Raw genomic sequence first — 26,357 nt, 5'->3', positions numbered from 1 at the left:
AAGCATTTGATGAAAATTATACTGGATTATAATGCATAATTTTGGTATCCTCATTTTAAAAAGGAAGGTAAAAGTTCTGAGTGCCCCAAAATTAGCAGTATAAATGTTTTAAGAATTTGTCGTAAGTGACTTAAAGAGCAAGATGAGCCTAATTGATTAAATGCAGGATCAAGGAGGGTCTTGAACACAAAAGAGGAATGTTTGCTGCAGTCAGCCTCTTCAAGACCAGGCAAGAGAGATATCTATGAGAACATCAAAGTGATCAGAAAAGTGTTAGTGGTAGAGATTTATGTGAGAAGGCCAAAGAACAAGTATACAGCAGCTGTATATCTTGAACAGTGTGTGGTGTTCTTCTATTACCATCCTCAAAAGGGTGTGAGAAAATTAGAGAAGCTACAGAGAGGGGCAGTGGGGCTGAAGTGAAGGATGTGGTTGACTTACAAGGAGTAAACTGTAACTTGACTAGCTGCCCGCAGCCTACAGGAGATGTCTGAGAGAGGGCATGGTATCTTTCTAACATCATGAATTGCGAAGGTGAACAGGAAAGATTGGGTTTTTTACCTGTCACCTTTAGTGCAAGAACCAGAGGTTATAAAGTAAGACTAACAAAAGCTAGCTTCAGGAGCAGATATTTTTCACAAAAAAATTAATTTTCTCATGAGCTGCAGACCTTCTCATTAGAGGATGTTGTAGATGCTCCAAGATTTGCAAAAAAAAATCTGTATATTTGCAAAGCAACTGGATAAATTTGTAAGAGGGAAGTCTACAGGGAGTATTAGGTGCCGAGATTTTTATCTGAGTTAGGACGTCCCTGAACTGCAAATCATGGTAGACTGGAAAAAATACTTTGAGGAAGTAATGCTACATGTTTTCCCTCATCTTCTGGTTTTGGGTACATTTTACCTATGAACAGTATGGAGTTTGGAAGCTGTGCTGCACAGACGATTAGGTTCTCCTGGTACAGCTGCTCTTGTGTTCAGAGTACAAACGAAACTGAAGCCAAAACTCTTCAAATAAGAAATTAGGATAAAATAAGAAAACAGGAGACTTCAGATCTCTCCGTTCTCTTTCAGGCAAAACATCCTATATTCATTTTGAGATAAATTTTTGAGGCCAACATACAAACAACTGGGTGAAATTTAAAGACCTGTCACTAAAAACTGAAGATCAGACTAAGTGATTTTAATGATCTCTTACAGTTTAAATTGCTGTGAGTAGAATTTTAGACACAATAGTGGTGTAACATAGAATCATAGCATATCCTGAGTTGGACGGGAGCCATGAGGACCATCAAGTCCAACTCCTGACTCCACACAGGGCAACCTAAGAGTTCAACCATATATCTAAGCATTGTCGAAACACTTCTTGAACAACTATGCAAAACTTAATCTAAGACATTTAGGGTGGGATATGGAACAGTATGCTTGTATTCACAGACTCTAGTTTGGACAGAAATGATGTCAAGGAAAACACGCAGCTTTTAGAATAAGGAATTACTCTAGTCATAGAATAATGTAAGTTGGGAGTAATCTCTAAAGATAATCTAGTCCAAATCACTGCTCAGAGCAGGGCCAGTTTAGAGCAGGTTGCTCAGCGTCTTCCCGAGTTTTGAATTTTGAGATTCCATACCCTCTCTGGGCAACTTGTTCCAATGCCTAAGCATTTTCATTGTGAATATTTTTTTTCCTGATGTATGGCTGGGATTTACCTTCCTGTGACTTGTCTCTTTTGCCTCTTGTCTTTTCATTGCTTGCCTTGGAGAAAAGTCTGGTTCATCTTGTCTGTAATTTCCCATTAGGCAGTTAAAGCCAGCAACAAAGATCAGTCCTTAGCATAGTCATTTTAAGATTAACAAACCCAATTCTCTCGGATTCTCCTCTTGCATCTCAGCTGTCTGTCTTATTTTTTGTCAGTGAAAGCCTAACTTTCAGTTGGCCTTTATGTCATGTATGTCATGTTTCCTGAGCAATATGCTAGATACAGTCTTCAGCCAGGTTTGTTTCCTGAAACTACATTAGGATGGCTTTCAAGAAAATTCTCTTATTTCAACAGATTAATGCTTGGTTTAATATTACTTTAATATCTTTAGGTTTATGTTATAAATGCCATCTTCAAGTAATAGAAAATGAATAGCGGAAAGGTTTAGCTATTTTTTTAACACCAATTAGTGTTTTCGGATTTTAAGTGTTGAACAAAAAAATTCTGCAACTGGTATGTGAATGTAGACTCCACTTTTGTGTTTTAGTAAAGCATAGCTGATCCTTTACCAAAGGAGAGAAGACTACTTAAATAACAGTTAAATTCTGCTGCTTTCAATGATTTTCTTTTATGACTACATCTGTTGATTTCATAAGCAGTCAGAAATATATTCAGAAGTATTGCATCTCTTAAGTACAAGTTCTTTTAAGAAAGAAAATAAACTAGTTTATTTTTTAAAAAAATGTATTTTCTCATGTTTGGGTCTGAAAGTAATTTCCTATTTTGCAGAAATGTCTCCAAAATAAACATTTAGGTAGATACTCTCTTACGGAACACGTTGCACAAAAGAAATTGAGGAAGATGGAAGGTTAATGGAAGCTTTAACAGTTTCTTTAGCAAGTAATATGAAACGTAAGAATTTTGCGCTATTTTACAGTTACCTAAGACATGGTTGGGATTATCTAATTTTTACAGGGTTTTTTTTCTGATTCCTGTCATTCCTTTCTATACGTAGTCCTAAATATTTTCCTTGGCTCGAAGCTTTTAATCAACTACAGTGGATAACTGGATTACTGTAAAAAATTATTTTTACTGGATTTGTTGTGTGAAACACATGCTTGAATGAATGTTAGTGTCATTAAAAGTTGTTTGGTTAATTTGTAGTGAGGTGCAGAGGTTGTCTTTAATGTAGGATTCCAAATATTGATGATTTTTTTCCAACAAGAGGCTGCTTTCTTCCGTGTTTGTTAATGTTTTCATGGACTTCTGTTTGCTGACATCAGGTGGCATGTGTATCTGTTTCTGATAAATGCTGTCTGCTCAGTTGATGCCTGTCTTCAATACCAAGTGACCTTTGACTATTAACAGCATGGGAGAGGTGGAGTTACAGGAAGAATTAATGCTGCCTAATTGAAAAATTCAGATACACTGGAGACTGCCAGCACAGTTTGCAAGGCAATTTTTTCAGATGTATCAAAATTTTAATTGGAAAGTTAGTTTTCAAAGCCATTCAGAGTGAAACAAGTAGACAGAATAGAGTGCACACACAGACACACACACAAAACAAAAACTTAATTGCCAGGGAACAAATCTGATTGCTGAGATGGGATGTAAACATATGTCATGTCTGTAATTTTGGTTGAAATACTTAAGTGGGTGCTAATTCATTTGTAACTTGTCATTTTGATTCTTTTATGAACTAGGATCATTTGCTCATGCAGGGAGTGCCTGCTGTATGTATACTCGGAGTTTGGATGAGTTTTGAGTGTATGAAGAGAATACTACTTTTCCAGCAAAAGATAGCTTTCTTTGATGCCAATAGGAATTACATGTATTTAAAGAAGAGATGATATACATTTTCGTAAATGGAGGTTCTTTAACAATAGAGGGACAATAGAGACTGTGGTAGAGGCACAATAGTAACACCATGTGATCTGTAGTGATTTTTAACTTTATCAAAGCAACATGGGCTTTAATGGGTTTTTCATGTCAGTTTCCACGTGGAAGTATCTATCTTTGAGATGATTTTCTTCTCATTTGATGTGTAATTATCGTAAATATTAGCTATTATAAAAGTTGGCATAAGGCAAAAGAGGAGAAGAGGAAAGGGCTATGTCTAAGTATCACCAAAGTGAGTTACCCGAACAATTATTTTCTTAGGTTTGTTGCTGATCGTGTTTGGCGGAAGAGCTGTGGCTTAATTTGCTGATACAGAGGTAGAAGAATGATTGTATTTGGTTTTGTGTCCATTCTGCTTTGTTTAGTTAAGTCTTGAGGAAAACAAAATGAGAATGAGTAGCATTTACCATTCATAAAGTATCTTGAAAGAAGTGATTAAAACCCATATCAGCTTGGACGTTGTGTTGATTGACAGAGTGAGGAAGAGTTACAGGTACATATTTGGCGAATGTTTAGTTACGAAATTCCTAATATGTTGCTCTCCTTCTGTGATGTATTCTTTAGTTCTTTTGAGTTTTGGAATTTGTCACATGCCAATGAAACTAGAACAGGGAAATAGCCATCAAAACTGGGAGGGAGAGCTAAGAATAAAAATCCCAGTGTGCATGTTGCAGGTAAGGAATGCACAGTTTGAGAAGAACTGCGTTATATAATAAATGTCACCATAATCCTATTTCCTATTAATTTACAGGAATGTCATGCTTTTAAACAAGAGATAAACCTGCTGAATAGCCAGAGCTAGACCCAACAATGGACTGATGGAGGTGTGCAGCAAAATGGGTTGAGTGAGTGCAGAACTACCTTATTCCACCGTAAGTATTTTTCTATTTTCACTTATGTTTGATACCAGAGATTACAGAAGCATCTGTCAGTTCTGTTCTGTTTAGAGAACCTAGAGTCGTGTTAGAGTCATGATAGTATTATACTGTAATACAGCAGATGTATATTTCTTTTCCTGTGACTGTTTTATTGAGATTCCCCTAGAGTATAACTCTCCTAAACATGTATCTTATCCTTCTAACCTATGCAAGTCAGCAGGCTTGCTTGAAGGGTAATGGCTTTTGAGGGAGGACTTCTGCTGAAGAGAGAGCTGTAGCTCTGTCTTGATGTGGATCAAGATGGTACTGGGTTCTTAACTTGTGCTTTTTTATTATTTATTCTTTGTTAAGGACAAGTATTGCTTTTGTAGTTATTGTTGCTAACCTAGAAATATTTTTCACTTTGTTCCCTCTGACATTATGCAGCAGTGCTTTCTCCCTTTTTTCCTCATTTTATATAGTAATCTTTCAGTTTCTTAGAATTTGCCAAGATGAGTTTGTGTTCCTGTTTCATTTACGTGAAGTAATTGCCGGTTAACATAGGGTAACTATGTTTACATGGTTATAATTGTGAGTTGATTTTTTTTTCTAGGTGCCAACAGGCAGTCTCCATGAACTGCTTTTGTAAAGGTGACTCCTGCAGAATATCAACTGCATGTAGTCTGGATTAAGATAAAGTAATATAATGCATCACAGCAAAACTCCCCAACTGCATTATGGGGAAGAAGTGGCCACTGAAATAGCAATATAGTGTCCTTCCACTGTTCCAGGAAAGTAAGACTGGCAGTTCAAGGACATTACTTCTAAAAAGTGTGAGTGGGAAACTAGATTGGAGAATCTGGTCTGATAGCCTGCTTGAGTTGATGTATGTATTGCAGTCAGGATGTCTTCACACAATCATCTGTTGGAATGAGGATTGCTTCCAGGCCAATTAATTTTAAACCAGTCTTCTGAGACACATGGGGTAGAGCACTATGCTAGATTTACTGTCAGAGTCTGGAGGAAGCCTGAGACAATTGAAACTGGTAGTCTGATGCTCTTGAGAAGTGTCTTAGCTAACTAAATCAGCTCTGGGACTTGTACGCATAAAGCATTCAGATTCTTGCACCCAGTACTTTAAAATTTTGGAATGCGCATTTCTGTATTATATCTACAATGGATTAGTTTTCCGTTTAGCACATTTATAGTTGATGCCTAAATCTTGCTTTCAAACTTGACAGTACGGCCATCAAGGCATTGAAGGATTTCTTTATCCCAAAGCTTAAGATACAATACTTTCTTTTAACCTCAGCAGGGTCTAAGACATGGCTCTGTTGTGCCAATATTCCCTCCCTCCTATAAACGCACATCTTCATAGCTCTGGGGAAATAGCTTTTCCCCAATTTCTACGTGATTTGTGATCTTTGTTTACATTTACATTGGGACTTCTAACAGTTAAATTTTCCAAGTCACCTAATCTCTTTCCTGTGCAGCAAGTGTACTGATTCTGCCCACTCACTCTTGCCTTTCCCCGCCCCCTGCCAAAGAAATTCTAAGAAATTCTTCTAATTGAACTGTAGTCCCCTTTGTCAGGCGTATTCAGAATAGGCCTCATCAAGTACTCAAAAGTCCGTCACCCAGCAATTTTCTCGTTACCAACCTAAAGGATTCAGACCCGAAGAACTGGTTGGTCCTGGATAGCAACCATTTTTTTGTTCGCTTAAATGAAAAGTCATCAAAGCTTTTGCTTCGGTTTCCCAATTTACTGCTCCCTGTTATTACTAAGAAATAAAGCTGCAGTATTTTTTCAGAACTCAGAAGTGCTAGTGTCACACTGTCATCCTCTTCTGTTCTCTTATATTCTTGTAGTCTGTAAGTCTGTTTCTTGTTTTATGCTATTCACCCATGTCCTGATAGCTCTGTATAACTTCTTGTTTTGTTTGTTGCTGTGCTGTGCCTCACACACAGACTCTTGTTCCTTGGTCAGTGATGAAGGATTCTAGGACTATTGCAAATCGACCTCTGCCACCACAGTGCTTAGCATTAGTTCAATGAAAAAATGGGAAGGGGAGGAAAAGGGAATTTGTTTCATATATTTGTCTCCAATTAAGGCACTCTTCACTTTTGTCTTGCCTCCCCCCCCCTTCTCCTTACTGGTTATTCGTTGGCTTTTGTGATACTGTGGAAAAGCGTGCTGGACTGCACCAGGAAGAGCATTGCTAGCAGGTTATAGTATGTGATCAATCCTGTTTGCTCAGTACTGGTGAGGCCATATCTGGAGTGCTGTGCCCAGTTCTGGGCTCCCTAGTTAAAGAAAGTTATGGACTTACTGGAATGAGTCCAACAAAGAGCCATGAAGATGATTAAAGGGACTGGAGCATCTTTCATATGAGGAGAGGCTGAGAGAGCTGAGGCTGCATAGCCTGGAAAAGAGCAGGCTCAGGGGAGATGTCACTAATGTGTAGAAGTACCCAATGAGAGCCAGAATCTTTTCAGTGGTACCCAGTGAATGGAAAAGGCAATGGGCACAAATTAGAATAGAACAGAATACATGGAAAACACATGGAATTCCACCTTAAGAAAACACTTACTGTGAGAATGATTAGGCACTGGAAGAGGTTGCACAGAGAAGTTGCACCATCCATAGAGATAGCGAAAACCCAACTGTACGTGGTCCTGGGCAACCTGCCCTGCTTGAGCAGAGGCATTGGACTATATAATGTCAAGAGGGCCCTTCCAGCCTCAGTGATTCTGTGAAAAGATAGTTATTAAGATTGTGGGTATTACAGAGTCTGAGAGAGACAGCAGGCTTCCTAAACTAACTTTATGCGGGTGAAGCAGTGAAGGAACATGGCAATAGTTGTGGTGAGTAACTCTTAATGCTAAAGAGGGAATATTTATCATAGTCCTACATGAACATCTTGATCATTGGAGTACAGGTTAAATCACGGGCAGGGTAGTAATGGTAATCACTGCCTCCTACACTTTGCAAATCTCTTCCAAAATATTTTGTTTTTTCAGCCAAAATGATTTGGCAAAATTAATGCAAGTATGAAAGTAGTTTGGAATGATGGAAACTGTGAGGGATAAATTTATTGTCTATCCCTGAGCAAATTCTATTCTTCAGGACTTAGGACAGTACAGCACAATCTAGCATTGTCTTTTGAATGACTTCACATCAACCAAGTTGTGACACTTTCTCTGTGTTTATTTCCATTATTTTTCTAAGGGATGCTGTAAAATAGGTTCTCAGAGTAATTGCGTAGAAAACCTAAAACCTACAAAGCACTCTCTTCCATTTTCAGTTCTTAATCTATCAAAGATGAGTACATATTCTTTCTGAGTTATGATTACATATTAAAACAAAAGATTTAGGACATTTTGAAAACACACCTGTAGTAAGTTAAGAGTCGCTGCCACCTAGTGGAACGTTGAAAACTTTGAAGTGTTCTAAAACTTGATGAAATAAAGATTTGGAGAAGAGAGTCCACAGGTTGTTAATGGTTGACACAGAATGAGGGATTCCAAGTGGCAGCAAAGGATGTTAGATTTATTTTTTTGGAGTAGCTTATAGTCATTATTCTTCATTTAAGAAATGCAACTGTTTTTTTTTTTCTTCCCAGTTTTTAGTAGAACATGTGAGATACTCCTGCTGACTTCTAATATTTGAATATAAAACCAGCTTATTAATGGAACACTCGGAAGCCACAAAGGCTGTTATGCTTTTGTGGCAAATATTGCAAATACTAGTCCTTACTAGTTCCTCTCTACAATATATTGTTTATATACTATTTCAAAATATGTTAATGGTGTTTAGTGTGACAGGCAGGGTGTCTTCTAATCTTGAGATTGGTACTAAATATGAAACTTCAATTAGTTTTGCTGAGAAATTTAAATCGGAATGCAATGTTTGACTAGAAATTACTGCTTTAGTTGAGAGGCATTTTTGTCAGTTTCACAATGAAAATGGAAAGCTCGGTTTGCAGAAGCAGAAAATACATTCCAGATTCCAATAACTTACCATAATGCAGCATTTCTCTAACTTGGGGAGGAGTATCTGCAGCACTGTGGTATGGGAGTGTCACATCAGTCAAGCTAGAGGAGAGCTTAAGTCACTTTGCTATTTCCCAGCAAGTCCATGTTTGTGTGACAAATTAACAAACTGTTTACTGGTTCCCACTTTTCTTATGGATGTTTACTGCAGAGTCTGGGCTTTGCAGTGATGATTTCATTTTGTCACTGCTTGTGGAACTTGCCAGGTATAGTTGTGTACTATTCTTAGTAGTTTCTGTTGCTCAGGAAAGTGATTTTCAGCATTAAAGCTTTTGTTGATATGTGTCCTGTATTAATTAATAGATCACGAAAACAAGAGAGGACTCTGGTGATAATCACTGGTGGCTTCTATACTGTATGTCATAAAACTTCTTTGAATTCCCATTCAGTCTTGTTGTAGGGGGTTGTTTTGTTTTTTTTAAATAAATAAATAAATAAATTCAATGTTGATGTAAAGATTTCCAGCCATGGGTAAAATTCCACATTCTATGGAAAGTTCTTCAAACAGTTTCTAATTATTGGAAACCTGCACTGTATTTCTTGTCTTAATTTGTTTAGGTATGCAGCCTGACATCTTTCTCAGAATGTTGCTTTATTACATTTCTTTTGCTTATCCAAGTAGTGTTGATCATATCATTACTTTACATCTTGATGCATTAATAATGGTAGAGATAGCAGAATGGAGAGAGAAGAGAACACTTAATTAAATATAATAAACGGTCATTAGAGTGAACTCAGTTATCAGTGGATATAGTAAAGATATGGGGCATAATCAGAATAAAAATAGCATTGCACATTCAGACCTGCATTGTCAGCCTTCTGCTCTTCCATGGTTTTACCAACTAAGGATTCTGTGAGATATTTAATAATCTTGCAATAAATTTTTACAGTTTAGGAGCATTATGCAGAGCCTTTTCATTATGAGATTGTGCATACAGCTCTTAAACTATAAGACTGAGACTTTACATTCATTATAATTTTGAAAAATAATAAGACCTTATTTTTATTCAACTTGTAGAATGTCAGCTTGCCTTTCTGGTGTAGTGATTGCCACAGATTTCTTTGTATCCAGGTTGCCCTACGACAGTAAGTTATTTTGAAAATCCAGGATTTGGACTGCTGTAGGGCAGCCTGGCTATGACAAAGGAATCTGTGGCAGTCTAGTGTTACATGTAGCTAGTCAAGTAGAGCTTATCATAAAAGCATGACCTGAGCTTCGGATGGTGTTTTTAACCTACTGTTAGGTATAAATCAAGTCAGTTGTGTATTCGTAGAACCCAGTTTGGGACCTGGATTCTGAAGTTGTTTCTTGAACTCATCACAGCAGCTGCTTCTCTCCTCATGATAGAACTCATTTGAGTGTCCATGCACTAGAGGGGTGGAAGTAGGAGATTTGAGAGAATTTAATAAGAGAAACCAACTTTGAATCTGCTTTTTCATGAGTTAGACTTGATTCATTGGCAGGTACTGCGAGGTGCTGCAAGAATCAGTTTATCAGCCTGTTTGCTCAGGATTCATGTTATTGAGGAATATTTATTTACTTCAGTCATTTCAGTTTGTGGTCAGCTAAATCAGTGGGGTTAACACATAGTTAATCCACAGACCCTTAATGTTTATAGTGGTTTTGGTTAAAACCCTGTTTCAATCTATTGAAGATTGACAGGTCTAGTGATTCTAAATCTGGGACTCACTCACTCTGCTAGTTCTGCTCAGCTTCTCTGTTTGTGCTGGTAGCATAACAGTGACTGGTATAAGTTGCTGTACTAAACTTTGGAGTACTGTTTCCCTTCAAAAGGTGTATCGTCATTGGATCTTGTCACAGCCCAATATAGGGATTTATGTACTAAATTATAAGTATTATTTCCATTACATTTTCCTTATTATTCATTAACTATAGTAAGAAGTTTCTCAGAAAAGAATGTGCATGAAACTACTAAATTGTTCATGGCATATTTTATCAATAGGTGGTACTGTTGCCTAAAGCATAATGAAAGATATTAGGGAGACTTTCCAGTGAAGCGGATACTGGAAATACACAAGACAGTTTTCACTTAGGAGGATCTTTAGTCATATAAATGTAATGGCTTTTTAATCTTCTATAGCCTAATTACTTTTTTCTTACTAAACTGTTGGTAGGCAATTATTATTTAAATCCAGGCTTTTAAATACTTCAGAATTTTTCATGTTCTACAAAATGGCCACCAAAGTCTAATGTTGAATTATTTCAAAAGCACTTTTGAAATGAAAATAGTTTTTTCGTATAAAGCATGGTGACTATTTAGACAGCTCAACTGTCCAGTCTCATATGTGCGTTTGTGCATGCATTGTATGTCATGAAAGGGCTCAGAACGGCATACAAAAGATTGCTATTTTCTGAAGGAAGTGAGGTTCACATGGATCATTTCTGCCTTTACTATAGGAGATGTGATCCTTTTCCTCTCCGCTTTGCAGAAATCATATGTGAGGGGATGAGAAATGGGGTTTGAGAGGTGATACCTGATGGGACAGGGGCAGTCAGGAAAGTTAAGATACGATGTAATGTTTGAATGTACTAAGCTTTTGGGAGGAGATGCTATCAAGTCAGGAATAAAATGGTGTTAACATCAGTGTGGCTCAGTGCTTCTGAGGTTTGTGCATCAACTCTTCAAGTTTGCAAGTATCCACATAGCAGCTGCTTCTTTGAAAGGTTTAAAGAAATTCTCCTCTAGAAATCGTTCCAGACTGGCTTTCTCTGTCACTGCAATGACAAAACAGCTGTAACTTGCTCAAACTCAGAAGGATTTTGAAAATTTACTTTTTTTTTTTCTGGTTTTAATATTAAATTGATGATAATATTAAAATGATGATACTAAACAAAAGGAACTTAGTGTGGGGGGGAAGGTATGTAAATATCTAGATATGGAGAACAAGCAACACATGGTTTTAGATACCTTGATGGTAATTGCCTTTTTCTCTTTATTTAGCAACAACACAAAAAGATGGGACTTCCCTTCCCCCCTCCCCCCGCCCCCAGTACGAGCCTCTGGGCTGAAGCTGGATGTGATGTAGATGGTGATAAAAGTTTCACATCAGTGTCTGAATGCAAGCACAGGGACACAAGTATAACCACATTACTTTTTTCATCCTGTTTTCATAATACAGTTCCATTTTCCTCTTCCAGTACGTTAACTGTGCTAACATATTCTCATTTGTACTCTACGCCCACAGCATCTGAATATGACTTTGTTCATGGTTTGTCAAGGAAAGAAACATTCTAATGGTGAACATCTGGAGGAATAGTTTTGGAATGAAGAAAGAGGAAAATGAGTGCAATGATGAAAAACAATTCCGAATTTAATATGAAGCTCTATATGGTCTATTGTAAATGCGTCCTTAGGTTGTGGCAATTGCCAATGAAGCGGAATAGTATATTGTTGATCTTGGTGGAGGTAGAAAGCAAGATTCTTTCAGTATTGTTCATTCCCTTATCTTGGTCGGTGACAGCTAACCATTCTGATGTTCGATACCAAATTGTGGAAGGCGTGTCCTCTGAGGAGTGGCTGAGGACTCTGGGTTTCTCTAGTTTGGAGAAAAGGAGGCTGAGGGGTGACCTCATTGCTCTGTACAGCTTCATTAGGAGACTGCATGGAGAGGGAGGTGCTGATCTCTTCGCCCTGGAATCCAGGGACAGGATGCGTGGGAATGGTTCCAACATTGAGTCAAGGGAGGTTCAGACTAGGTATTGGGAAACACTTATTTACCGAGAGGGTGGTCAAACACTGGAACAGGCTTCCTAGAGAGGTGGTCGATGCCCCGAGTTTGACAGGGTTTAATAGGCATTTGGACAATGCCCTTAATAACATGCTTTAACTTTTGATCATCCCTGAAGTGGTCAGGCAGTTGGACTAGATGATCATTGTAGGTCCCTTCCAACTGGAACTACTCTGTTCTAAATTTATTTAAAAAAACCCAAAACACCCAACTGGTAACTTTTGTTGGTTCCGAACAAGTTTATCAGTGCCTAAACAGGGCCCTAGTGTTCTTTGATTGTCTTCACTGAACCAGTTGTGGAGCTAATGTAAGCTTAAGAAAGAGCAGTTATCTTTTGGTAGAATACCGAAGTATGTTTTCTTAAAAGCATGCTGCAGCTGTTGGCTCCATGACTCAGTGATACTAGGAAAACGATAATGAACTAATGAGAGTAGTAAGTAAATGGGGTTTGAAATCAGCTAAGACAGTTAATTTTTGGAGCCCAGAATGGCCGTACCAGGTCTGATCAAAAGCCTGTCTAGCTCAATACTTTCTCCTCCAACAAGAAAATCAATAAGAACAATGGTCATCGGTGGTTGTTTACACTGTTATTTTCATATTTGCTGCGTGAACAGTTAGTAACTCCCCCAGAGTGGGGCACAGGGACTTCCTTGGCCAGAGGTGGTGTCTGTGCTTAAGACTTTTTTGGTAACTTTCTTGTGAGTTGGATAACTAGTAATGAGAATGAACTTACGGTCATTGCAACTGCATATTACTAACAGAAATGTAAAATTTGCATTTCTGCTTTCAGAGAATGTCAATTCTGTGCCATAGGTGACAAAATTTAACACATGGTGGTAAAATAATGGCTATAGGGGTTACTTTTGTGCTCAGTTTTGATGGTTATGTTTTGGTTTTTGTGTTCCTTTTTTTCCCAGTGTAGTTATTCTTCCACTATCTTCACTTTTGCTTCAGAGAGAACTACATATCTAAATGGGTTTGTTAAGTTGGCAAAGAACAACAGTCTCTGGTGGTATGTATGTTTGCATCCTGATTTATCAACTCTTCTTTTGGCAATCTATGAATGAGGTCTACTGAGATGTACCTGTGAACCTTCTGTACAAACAGATAAGGTGTTTTCTTTGTTTTGGTTTTTTAGCACTGTTTGTATAATGCATCATTTTAATGATTAACCTGAGCAAGTTGAAAGAATTTTTAAGAAGCAAAAGCTATGAAAAGAAATTATATGTCATTTTAGTGACTTTTTACCTTTTATTACCAACATATTGGACCTTTGATAATCTTCAGAAATTTCAAAAATTTCTTTTTATCCTTGTTGGAGTGATATATTGCAAGGATAGGAGAGCAGGTTGTATATTAATTATTTTTAATATCTTTCTGTATGTAATCTGACAGCCTTTTGTTACAGTAGGCTTAGTAGTAGCTCCAGTGTTACTTAATTTGCAGAGTAATACCTTTTGTGATAGCAAGTGTGGAAATACTTGAAATCACCAGGTGATTTCATAAGAATAAACTCTTTCTTGGATTTGACTTAAAAGGATAATTGCTCCCTATGACTTTTCTCAAGGCAGCAAAACAAACGGGTGCGTAGAGAAGTATTTTTTTCATAGGAGATGTCAATCTTGGAGAAATCTATGCACATAGGAAAAAACAGTGCATTTTTAATGCTTGTTTTATATTTGAAACATTTTGGGGGGAAAAAATCTATTTTGGTCCTTTTTAGAATGAAAGTATCTAACCTTGCAAGCTTTTTTTATGTACTGAATGTTGAAAGGCAAACGTATGTTAGTGCTTTTGGTTTCAGATATTAAAACACTTTTGCCTCTTTTTTGGTTTGATGAACATTAAAACTTGGAGTAAAACTGAGCTTGGACAGGATACAAGATCACATATGGGATTTTTCGTTCCCCTTTCAGAGCATTTTTGAGCCCCCGCACACTGGAAAGCCTAGTCAGAAAGGCGGAAAAGGAGGAGACAAGAATATTTTTGTGGCCTTGATGTAAACGCCACGTTTTAAAGAAATTACATGATGAAAATTGCTTTCCACTTCAGTATCTCCAAGGACTGTTAACAGGAGCTGCTCTAGACCTAGAAATACTTTGTAGTCTTAGTGCTCAAAATATGAGTTAATTTTATCAGGACACAAGATAAAGGAAATTGCTTCTTGAGTAGTTTAACTGAGGAGATTCTGGCATTATTTGAAACACAGTTACTGATTTGTTTCCTGCTTGCCCATGAGATCGTGGGGAGAGTTGTTGTTGTTTGTCATGTAAGGCCTTGTAGGGATTACAGGTGGGGTGAAGATCCCATCTTTCTCAAGGAAGTAAAATAAAAGGTTATTTTTATTCTCAGCTGCTTGCTTTTCCAGCATTTTCCTGTTTGTGTGATCAGAGCATTGTGGGAAAGGGTGAGGATGCAAAGGAAAATGCGGTAGTATCCTTCCCTAGTTGCATGTTTGAGCAACTGCAGATTTTGCTAAAAAAGTACATGTACGGGCGTCTGTGGCAGTGGTTGCCATAGGGTTCATCTGTGTGTGCTGTGGGGAATGATGAGACAACCATGCTGTTTGTTTTCTCAATTTGAAGTGAATCAGAGATTGAGCTGACTTGGTAATTCTGTAAGCAGTTCTTGGTTTTTGTGTGTGCACATGCTTACACACGTGCAGAGACACGCACAAATAGTTCTGCTCTTAGTGTGTATGCTGTATCTGAAAAATTTTTACTAGCTGCTTGTTAGTAGCATGCTTAAAGTGTGTGTAAACTTACTGTAACACTGCCAGTTCTTGGCACAGTGAAACAGGGCTATATGGCGTCTGTCCATATAACCTGTCCCTAGCAGCCAATTTAGGTTTAGTAATTAAAAATAGTCAGGTAGTTCAGTTTTCACCCCATGGGCATAATACTGATGATTTAATTTGAGAGGAAAAGTTCTTCTTTCTTTTGATGAGACAGATGTTTGGATTCAGCAGTCTCTTCTGCGCAGTCCTGCAGGTCTGAACTGTGTTAGCTTTTATATCCGTCTTAACAAGCTTTTGCTTAAAATTCCATTTGGATTCTAAGATCTGAATCTTGCAAAGCATCGCTTACTTGGCAAAGTGAGAGGCAGATCCTGTACTAAGACCTTCTCTCTACAGAGTGTTAGCAATGGATCATGTTGAACACTGTAACTTCAGTAAGGCTTGTAAACATCCCTGGCCGTCCCCTTGTTCACTTAATCAGCCATTTCATTGTAGTCCTAAGAGTCTGTTAATGTATTCCTATAAGATTGTTTACAACCTCAGAGTAGTCTTAGATTTGAGATTATGTGGACTCTTGAATCATGATTCAATGAACATAAACTTCAAATATATCATTATGATATATTAGCTGACAAAATTTTCAGTGATTAAGATAAGAGCAAAATGTGTTATGTTGAATGTTTAACTGAAGGACTTTGGCAGGTACTGTGTCATTGTGCTAATTGTCATTGGACCGTTAATGAGAGGGCAGCTTTAACCTGTTAAGCTAGTAGTTAGTATGGATGCCCCAAATGCACTGAATACAGTATCTGTGTGAAGCTTGTTTTTGCTGTGTTTGGGAGTAGAATTTGAATTTTGGTTCTGGCTTTATAGAATGATAGAGTCATTTAGGTTGCAAAAGACCTTTAAGATCATCAAGTCCAACTGTTAACCTAACACTGCCAAGTGCACCACTAAACCATGTCCCTAAGCACCACATCTCCCCATCTTTTAAATACCTCCAGGGATGGGGACTCAACCACTTCCCTGGGCAGCCTGTGCCAGTGCCTCACTACCCTTTTGGTGAAGAAAGTTTTCCTAATATCCCATCTAAACCTCCCCTGGCACAACTTGAGGCCATTTCCTCTTGTCGTGTCACTTGCTACTTGGGAGAAGAGACCAACACCCACCTTGCTACAGCCTCCTTTCAGGTAGTTGTAGAGAGTGATAAGGTCTCCCCTCAGCCTCCTTTTCTCCAGGCTAAACAACCCCAGCTCCCTCAGCCGCTCCATGTAAGACTTGTGCTCTAGACCCTTCACCAGCTTCGTTGCCCTTCTTTGGACACACTCCAGCACCTCAATGTCCTTCTTGTAGTGAGGGGCCCAAAACTGAACACAGGATTTGAGGTACGGCCTCACCAGTGCTGAGTACATGGGGACGATCACTTCCCTAGTCCTGCTGGCCACACTATTTCTGATACAAGCCATGATACCATTGCCCCTCCTGGCCACCTGGGCACACTGCTGGCTCATATTCAGCCAGCTGTCAACCACCACCCCCAGGTCCTTTTCCGCCAGGTAGCTCTGCAGCCACTCCTCCCCAAGCCTGTAGCATTGCATGGGGTTGTTGTGACCCGAGTGCAGGACCCAGCACTGAGCCTTGTTGAACCTCATACAGTTGGCCTCAGCCCATTGATCCAGCGTGTCCAGATCCCTCTGTAGGGCCTTCCTGACCTCCAGCAGATCAACACTCCTGCCCAGCTTGGTGTCGTCTCCAAACTTACCGAGGGTGCAGTCGATCCCTTCATCCAGATGATTGATACAGATACTAAACAGAACTGGCCCCAGTACTGAGCCCTGGGGAGCACCACTTGTGACTGGCTGCCAACTGGATTTAACTCCCTTCACCACAACTCTTTGGGCCCAGCCATCCAGCCAGTTTTTACTTAATTTCATTTTACTTCATGTCAGATAAATACAGAGAATGATTGTCTCCAAACAGTATCTTCTATAGGAACAATGAATTAATTCTTAAGTTTTGCAGGAATAATCAGAGGTCCAGTGTGAGGGAGGGACTAGGCATATCCATCGGTGACAATTTTTTAAGTGACATGAAAAAGCCTTCTGAGTGATTTTCTGAATTAACCAATCTTATGGTCAAATTTTTCTTTGCTGTGTAGATTTGAAAATAAAATTGCTTAGGATTCCCTTCACTTCCCCTTACATAAAATTTTGACCAAAAGGAATGTTTTTATGCCTGGAAGTATCTGTTGTTGTTATTGGATAAGTGATTTTATTTAAAAATATGTGTGTAATTCTTTTATGAGTACGCTTGCTATTTGAATTAAGTCTATAATCATGTCAGTTGCTCTCATTTTAGTTGTGCCTAATAATATAAAAATTTATTTTTTTCTGAATGACATGGAACTTAATTAGATTTGTGGAATTATATATCCACCTTTGTCCATATGGTACGTATCCTTTAGTGTACAATAATTAACATATATCAAAGAAGATGAAATCTGATTTCCTGATATCAGGGAGATAAATATTTTATAAAAACTTATCTTTGTTCAATACTCAAGAATGTGCTGTCTCGTAATTATTTGTGCTTTATTTCAAGATTGATAGTTCTTTTAGATACGAGTGTTACTGTTGTGATCAATGGCTTTGTTAACTCAGAACTGTAATATGGTTTTGGGGTGGATTTTTTGTGGTTTGTTTTGGTTTTTTGGTTTGGTGGTTTTTGTTTGGTGGTTTGTTTTGTTTTGTTTTTAGTTTTCATTAAACTCTCTGTATTTCTGGAACGGGTTATTTGCTCCAAGTGGGTCAAGGCAGCTTCTTCATGGTACCACATACTCAGTTTTTTGCAGTCCCGTCTTTTGGCTTCTGGAGGAAGCTTAAGGTATATTACATATGTGAAGTCCTAAGCCAATTTGGAACTGCATCTGTCCGCTTAATCCAGTTTGGAAGAAGTCTCACTTCAGGCAGTGCTGTTGCTGGATTAGCTGAGATCCTTGCGATTCATCCTTCCGACTAAGAAGGATGATGTTGTCTGGTTCTCTTCTCTGGAAAGCTTCTGTTCTTTGGGGCCTGCCATAAAATGCGTTCAGGTGCACCTGTCAGGATAGATATTAGTGGAGGCCTAAGCAGCTGCAAATAGGATTTGCACATTAGAAAGATACAGTGGGACTTAAATCGCCAGTTATGAGACTAATTGAAGTGATGAGCAGGGAAAAGTGAGGAAGCACCATTTTTTCAGTCAGTTAATAGCTTGGATTTCTTATTTCAAAATATGTTATGGTAACCTGCAGTTTCTGGATGAATACTGTCTAGCATGGACGTCATATAAAACCTAAACATAAATGACAAATAATATACTTTTTTTTTTTAATACCTTTCTTGAGTTGATTGGAAGTGGGGATAAGGACTTGGCATAGCTTTAGCAGTATTCAGTTATACCCTTTCACAGTTGGTACCTGAAAGAGAAAAGAGAATCTAGCTGCTAAGATAATCTTGTTTCTGAAGTTCTTTTCTCTGAGAAAGAACAATGAAATCTCTTGTATTGTTGTTTTTTTTTAATTTTATTTATTTGCATGAATACATTTGCTTTGCAGGAATTCTCTTTTCGTCATGTTGTCTCACCAGTGCTGGATGAGCTGAAACTTCCTGTGTCTTGGGGAGAGCATGTATAAAAGGAATGACCTCATGGCCAATGTGATGGTCACCTCTGCCACTCCAGAGGTACAGTTCCTTGTTTTTTGTTAGCTCCTGTGTCAAAATGGAAAGTTTGGCTTATTTCAACTTTTACAGAAGCCCTTTCCACTACCAGTCATATCAGTCCTTTTTCTTATGAATGGTGTAGTATTTGACAACAGGGTAATTTGAGAATGCTCCATAGTTCTGAGTGTTCACAACCTATTTTTTTTATTGTTGTTCATGATGATTACTCATTTAGATTAGTTTTAAATAGCATTTTTGAAGTGTAACTCTGTAACTTACAGTAGCCGTTTATTATTAATGAGTTAAGAGCAATGTAATGTATCATACCATCTAAATGGAGCCAATCAGAAATATTCCAGTTGAATTTTTTTGGACTTTACTAGTCTACTAGCAAGAAAGTGCTCAGTAAGATTTTGTTCATTTTAACCCTTTGTATCCTTTGGAGACCAGGCAGCTCCGTCATGCTATTTCCAAAAGCTGCCTAGTTCTGTGTTGAGCTGCTGTGCACAGCTAACAGCCTGTGTTTGTAGGTCCAGGAGAGCCAACTGAGGACTGCCTGGGAATTAGTTACACTACTGAGTTTTTCTGGTTTTTTACTTTCATGTAGTATTATGATGAAATATTATAAATCAGCTACAATAAAGCTTGCCCAGTAAAACACATTGAAAATGTACAACTGGAGCTACTTTTTGCTTTTTAAAAAGGTAACATTTTGATGAAATTCTTCCCTGGTTGAAAAATTCTACTTCTTCATCTCTTAAGACAGCTGAAGAGCTGTATGAAGGAAGTTTTTCCATCGTCATGGTGCCTTTTGCACGCTCAACTTGACCCTATCAAAGCAGTTGTCCTGGTTTTCATGACACAAATCAGCTGTGAGCTGATCTTTAAAAATCTTATAACAAAACAAAAATACATAATACAGCTGTGCCCTGCAGAAGATAATTTTCTCAAACATAGTATAAATGCCCTCAGACTAACAAAAATAGTTTTTCATTCTCTCAAGATGGGGGACATTCTGAATGGGGTATGTAAACACCCCATTTTGAAATTCCTCTTCAAAATAATTAAGAAAAAAAAAAAGACTTTTGCACACCATTTTCTCAGAACGGAAATATCTGTCATAGATCAGAGCATAAAAAGTCTCCAGGGTCAAACCAAAGATTCTTCTAATCCATTATCCTGCCTGTGATAGTGGCCAATACCAAATGCCTGAAGAAGGGCACAAGAGCAGTGCAAGCACAGGAAGCATCCCACTGGTACCATCCTGGTCACAGCTGTTTGCAACCCAGGGACTTCCTGAGGGCAAGGTCCTGTTTGCTCTCTCTCAATATATGTCTTCTGTAAATTTACTTAGTCCCCTGTTTGAATCTGTGTAATCTTTTAGTTTATACAGAATCCTATAACAAGCTGTTTTTCAGCTTAACTGTATGATGTGTGAAGACCTGTATCCTCTTATTCATTTAAAATACATATCTAATTTTAACTGATAACCCTTTCTCCTGGTGTTAGACGAAGCAAAGAAAGACCATTCCTGTCTTTCCTCTCGCGTACTTTGTTAGTTATTGTACTTCCCCCTGCAACCCCCTGCCTCTTTTCCAAGCTGAAGATTTCTAGCATAGCCAGTCTTTCTTTGTAAAGAAGCCATTCCATACCTGTGATCATCCTTGTTGCCTAGTTCTGAAACTTTTCTAGTTCTTTGATATCCATTTTAAGATGGAGACTAATACTGCATATGTATTGCAAGTTTGGGTGCATCATGGTTTTATAAAGGAGCATCTTCATACTCTGTTGGATGTTTTCTCTTTTCCAGATTTACCAAGTCTTGTTAAGTCCCTTTTGAGTTTTTCATTGCCAGGTTTTGTTTTTTGTTTTACCACATTGAATAAATAACATGAAGATCCATAGTCGTCAACGAATTGTCACTTCATTGTTCACTGTCTTCCAGGTTGTTGAATATATAATAATCATCACTTACCCATGCATAATTCTCTGCTGATTCACATATTCTCAGTGCTTGTAACTACTGTCTTCTAACTAATTATTTATCATTGTAAGGATAGTCTCTATGCTAGGGCTGTGTAGTTTCCTTAATGTCCTTGGAGTGAGGAACCATGTCAAAAATCTTTTGGAAGTCCAACAAGACTGCATTAATCATGTTGCTTTACCCACATGTCTGTAGATACTGAGGCAATGCTTCTCCTTCTAAAGCCAAACTTGGCAATTTCCTGATACGGCATACCTATCTGTGGTTCTACTAATTCCCCTTTATTCTCTTCTTGGGTTTGCCCAGTACAAATGTCAGGCTTCCTAATCAGTAGTTGCCCAGATACTTTGTAGGGGGAGGGGAAAATCAGCATCTCATTTACCAACCACCTTCTAGTTCTTTGCTACCAAGTTAATTTCAAGTGACAATTACCTCACCCTTAGTTAAGATGAGAAACATCTTGTTTTGACAACAGCATTCTTCTACCAAACAAATGACCTCAGTGAGGTAAGGGCTTAAGACTTTACGTGCCTATATTTTTATTCGGTATGCAGTTTTAAAATAAGAAATAGAAAAATAATGCTGCTGTTATTAAATCACATTATTCCTGAAGAAAGGAAAAGGAGCCACAAGTGCCTGCATCTGAGCCCAGGGACAGAAACTTCAAAAGGAACGCAAGGCACCAATATTTAAGGCAAGACACAGTACTAAAATACCTTGGAGCTAACGTTGGGTTAAATTTCAGGACGTGTCAGTTTTTCCTTTTTTATAGTGTTATGGATAGAGCAGCATGATTTGGATCTACCCACTCTTTATCTTGCATCTTTAATTTTAAAATTTCCATTGAATATGAATCTTCAAAATCCCAATATGTGTTCTTTTGTGTGACAGCTCTTTTATCTAGTCTATAATTTTAAAAATGGCTTTCTGAAGCTGGAAATTTCATAGAGCTGAAATTGTATGTCAGTATAGTTTTTGCAGAGGAAAGTTAGTTGAAAACATTTGTGAACCGTGCTAAACTAAATTTTATAATTCAGCGTCAGAAGCTTTTTGAAGTTCATACATTTTCTTATCATTTCTTAATATTTTTAGACATTTATTTTCTGAATTTGACATGAAATTCATCATTCTGCAGATAAGCCTCCTATTTTTTTCTTTGTAGGGTAGTAGCAGCTCAGATTCTCTGGAAGGGCGAAGTTCAGATTATGCCAATAAAAGCTACGATGCAGTTGTGTTTGATGTGTTGAAAGTAACTCCTGAGGAGTTTGCTGTAAGTAGAAATGTTATTTTTGCATTTAAGCTGGTATAATATTCAGGGCTTGCAGAATATTAAAAAATACATGAAACTTTCTTCTTAAAATCTTCTAAATGAACTTCCAATGTTCTTGAAAACAAATCTCTGATTATCTAAACTTTAACAAAATAAACATGTCTTGGGATTTAATCATTCAGTACTGACCTGACACAGCATATTTGTTTTTCCATGTAAAGTAATTTGAATTTTTTCTAGTGTTTTAGAAGACCCTAGCATAGGTTTAAAGATGTTAGTTATCCACAGTCTGATTAATTTTTTTTTTAATTGAAATTACAAATACTCATCTTTTCTGCTGAAACATCGGTTTCTCAGAAGAATCGGTTTCTTAAAAGCAGGAAAGAAGCTTGTAGGGAGGAAACAATTTGCATTCCTTAATGACAAGTTTTCAGTACTAAACTGAAAGCAGAACTGCAGTTTTGGCAAAAGTCCAATACAGTTCTTGTGCTTGGCCCCTTGTTTTTAATTTATATGTTAACTTGTTGGGGAGCAGGAAGGATTGAGGATGAAAGCTATTGAACCTAGTTCAATGTTTTCATTAATATTCCGGGCATCAAAATGATGGTTCCCTCATTTGGCGTAAGATCGTTTAATACCTGTTCACAAAAAAAGTCCTGGGGATATGCCTACATTATTCCTATAAGTTCATCACTTTGGAACAAATTCTGGTAAGTCTTTTTTAGCACTGATACAGAGTACACAGATGAGAGCTGTTGTTAGGTAAAAATACAAAAATACTTGGTTGGCAAATCTGCATCAACTCAGCTAAAAAGTGGCCTGATGCTTTTGCTCCTGTTCATCCAAGTTCAGGTGATCCATGGCCAAGGACTACCTTCAGGAATGAACAGATCCACAATTAAGACAGGCCTGTAAAATCACACAAAAATAGAGATGTTTAATTTCATCAGAGGAGACTGAATATTAAGTCCAAAGACAACCCAGAACATACTGTATAGTCTACACCAGCAAAACTGAATTTGTGGTGATCTCGGAACTGTATTTATAAAATGATCAAGTCAAGGTGAGGTTGCTCGTAACTTACAACTCATCAGTTTTCTGTTATGTTCATAATTCCTACTGCTGTTGGTTTGAGATGGAAGCTTGTTGATGAGGGTCTTGATTTAATGGTACACTTTAAAAACATACACATGCGCACACCCCCCCCCGATATCGTTGCAACATGTCTTTGAACTCTGAAGTCCAAACTTCGGTAAGTTGCTTTTCTTTCTCCAGTTCCACCCATAGCCATGAACAAAACAAACAAAAAACCCACCAACCCCCAAAGAAACCAAAAATTGAAATGTGTGTCTGTAGGACTGGCAGTGAAGCTTGAAAAAGATCATACGTAAACCCTAGTGGTAGGGCTATTTGTTTGGGGTTGTTTTGTTTGTTGATGTTGATTTTAGTATGGTCACACAAACTTTTAACACCAAGGCTTTCTTAGCCAGAGTAGCTATTCTCCTTGTACCACATTAAAACCTTTTCATTGGTTTACCCTGATCCTCTTTTTTTTTGTCAACAGTTCAAGTAATGTTTACTGCTTCTGTTCCATCCAGGGAAGCAGATAATTTCTTTTTTCAGTAAATAATAGCAACCAGTAAATTATACATACCATTTCTTGTTACTCAAGACTGTGGTAGTCTGTTTCAAATAACTTGAAACAGTTCAGTTGGGGAGAATGAAAAAACCCATAGGTCTGAGTTTACTGTAGTTAGTACAATTTGGTTAGTGGACATCGGGGAGAGATCTGTAGAGGATGGGTTTGCTGTATTAAATATAAACATTTAGAGAAAGGGAATGGAGCCAAGTTAAGGTCACTTCCAAATTTAGTGTGTTGTGTTCCTTTTTAAAATTTAGAAGCAGCAGAGGAGAAATTCCCTGGTGGTAATCACGTGTATAATGAAAAGACCAGCAGCTTGTCAATACTACTGAATTTTGTTTTAACCTTTTTGGTGATTTTGATTGAACCCATGTCTTGTTGAAACGATTAATAATTCTCGGTGAAAATTTCTTCGTTAATGTCACATAATAGGGCTTATAGTCAGCTTTTTGGAACCTCTGCTGTACATCTTATTAGGAGACAGTCAAAAAGTTGCAAAAAGGCATTTGTGACTGCAGCTTTTCTAGGAGCAGGGTGAGATCTTAATGACATCTGAGTTTGCAAATATCCAAACATTTTTCAGAAGTATAAATAGCAAAATTGAGTGCTGCTAAGAGTGTTTGGCTAGGGCTTTGTGGCAAAATCTTTGACTTAGCATAATATAAAAGCAAGAGATCACTAGAGAGTGTAAATTAACCATTTATGGAAGGAAATTTTTTTCATGTCTGTCAAATTTTATGGGCCTCATTACCTTTTCTAGGCTCATGTCTGAGGAATCATACTAATAGTAGAAACCTTATTAAAATTATATTTAAATAGATAGTTATCATTCTTAATTGGTAGAATCAAATGAGCACGTTGACGGGGGATTATTAAGTTTTTGCTATTTTAGGTTTAGCGTAACAAAATGGCCAACAGAGAAGCTTTGCTGGGGAAAGATCCAAAGAAGTGTTCTTTGACACTTTCTTTTACACATTAAATCATGTAAATTACAACATTCGAAGCTGTGTAGGTTTATATGCTCACAGTATCATTGAAGTACCTATTGGTTAAACATAATTTATGTAACTTCCAAATCTATAATGTCATTCTATCACTGAAGCAATTCAAGTATCTTATCACTCAGATGCTAAAAAAGTTCTATAAATGCTTTTTTTCCAAAATCATTGGCTTTGAAATAGCGTTACAATGTCTTATCAGGACACACTCATCAGTGACTGAAAATCTGTGTATGACCCCAAGCATATTCCAGTTATAACTAATTAACATGTCATAATGCTTTATTGCCTTTCAACCCAGTGAATGTAAAATGTATGCTGCTTTCTGTGTGAAAGGCAAATAATTCTTCCTGCCATTCCTGTTATGTCAATAAAGGGCCCAAACAGTAAGACTCTCAAACACAGTTTTTTTCCTCTTAGACTGCTGCAGGTACTGAAAACCTTCACTTAGTTACAGCCGGTAAGTGTAAGAGAATATAATGACATATTGCCACTCAGGATGGTGGAGTTCCTGCTTGTGGTGTGTCAGCGTGGACAGGGGAGGCCAAATTCAGGACTGGTCAGTTCTGGTCTATGGAGAAAATGTGATTGTATGGTTTGTAGTTACTGAAGGGCAGATGTAAATACATGATACCTCTTTGTATTACATTATTTAAAATTTTATTTTTATTGCAGAGCCAGATTACATTGATGGATATGCCAGTATTTAAAGCTATACAGCCTGAGGTAGGTTTTCTTAAACTATCTGTTTACATCTTTGGAATTCAGTGCCTGAGGAAATGTAACCATTTAAATAATGCTTTTTCTTTCAAAAGTGCTCAACTTCGTGCACTGCACTAATATTCTTCTAGGCTTATTCCTTGTTAGCACTGTGAATTTGTAACCCAGCCTGATTTACTTTGATTTGTCATTTATTGCCAAAGGAGATGACTGTGCTTTTCTGGAAGTTGTCTTGTCCTGCTTTGTGTTGAGTGTTTCTTCAGGATAAATTTATCAAATGTGAAAATTCTCTACTCTCCATTCTGCTCATGTTTTTCAGTTCACATCTGATTTCAGAGTTTGACTTAAGCCTCTAGTCATAGCATATATTTTAGGCTGCATCAGCCTCTTGGTAAACTTTTTAATTTGTACTATCATGTTTAAGATTCAATTCTGAGGGAATAAATCAGCCCAAACCCTTAAAAGTTAATGTTTTTAGTGTCCTTTAATTTTTTAACCTTTTAAGAAAGACATGGAAAGAAACTTGAGGCCTGTTGAGAAGAAGCAGTCAAAGTTAACATAGACATTTGAAAATCAGAAATAAGAACTTGAAAAATAAAGAATGAAGGTAGTTCTCAGAATATGTTAAATTTGCATAAAAGTGATATGTTATTTCAGTATTTTGATGAAATAAATTTATTTTCTGCAAAAGGTACAAGAATTGTCTGTTTCCAGCTTCAGGTTCTTTAATACAAGAACATGTCCTTAGATCCATTATGGTTTATTGTCTTCTTGTGCCTGGGTGGAATATCATGAATACATAAAGAGGAAAAAAAACCCCATAATATGAGCAGAACTGAATTTTTGACAACATCAGAAAGGGCAGTCCAGTTTAGAAGGTTCTTAGTAGAAGCTCAGTTCATCTAATTTGGTCACTAACAAAACAACTTGTTGTATATTACAGTGGTTCAGAGAGATTAGCAGCCTTCTATTTTGAGAAGATATAGGAAGGAAAATAAATCCTATATCTGTTGTCTGTCCTTCCTGTCAGATAAATTAATTTTGTTTC

General features: G+C 37.5%; 1 protein-coding gene across 8 annotated transcripts in view; it reads left to right on the top strand.

Moving 5' to 3' along the window:
* The window catches only part of RALGPS1 (Ral GEF with PH domain and SH3 binding motif 1), a 155,317-nt gene that overhangs the window by 27,121 nt on the left and 101,839 nt on the right, over window positions 1–26,357 (top strand). For 5 of the 8 annotated variants that reach the window (XR_014229803.1, XM_082327151.1, XM_082327152.1 and 2 more), the window contains exons 2-5: window positions 4,349–4,469; window positions 18,590–18,716; window positions 21,842–21,949; window positions 25,265–25,315. Coding sequence is in view for 7 of the 8 variants with exons in the window: in XM_082327151.1 (XP_082183277.1) it covers window positions 18,660–18,716; window positions 21,842–21,949; window positions 25,265–25,315 (216 nt within the window). In the remaining variant the exon portion in view is untranslated. Of the gene's footprint in view, window positions 1–4,348; window positions 4,470–5,067; window positions 5,106–13,241; window positions 13,270–18,589; window positions 18,717–21,841; window positions 21,950–22,930; window positions 23,013–25,264; window positions 25,316–26,357 lie in introns of those variants that run through there. The other 3 variants (XM_082327148.1, XM_082327150.1, XM_082327153.1) reach the window with 3 other exon arrangements.

Source organism: Platalea leucorodia, assembly GCF_965183815.1.
Source record: "Platalea leucorodia genome assembly, chromosome: 15".
Lineage (NCBI taxonomy): Eukaryota > Metazoa > Chordata > Aves > Pelecaniformes > Threskiornithidae > Platalea > Platalea leucorodia.
Note: the sequence above shows the minus strand (reverse complement) of the source record. Positions and strands in the feature narration are given on the sequence as shown.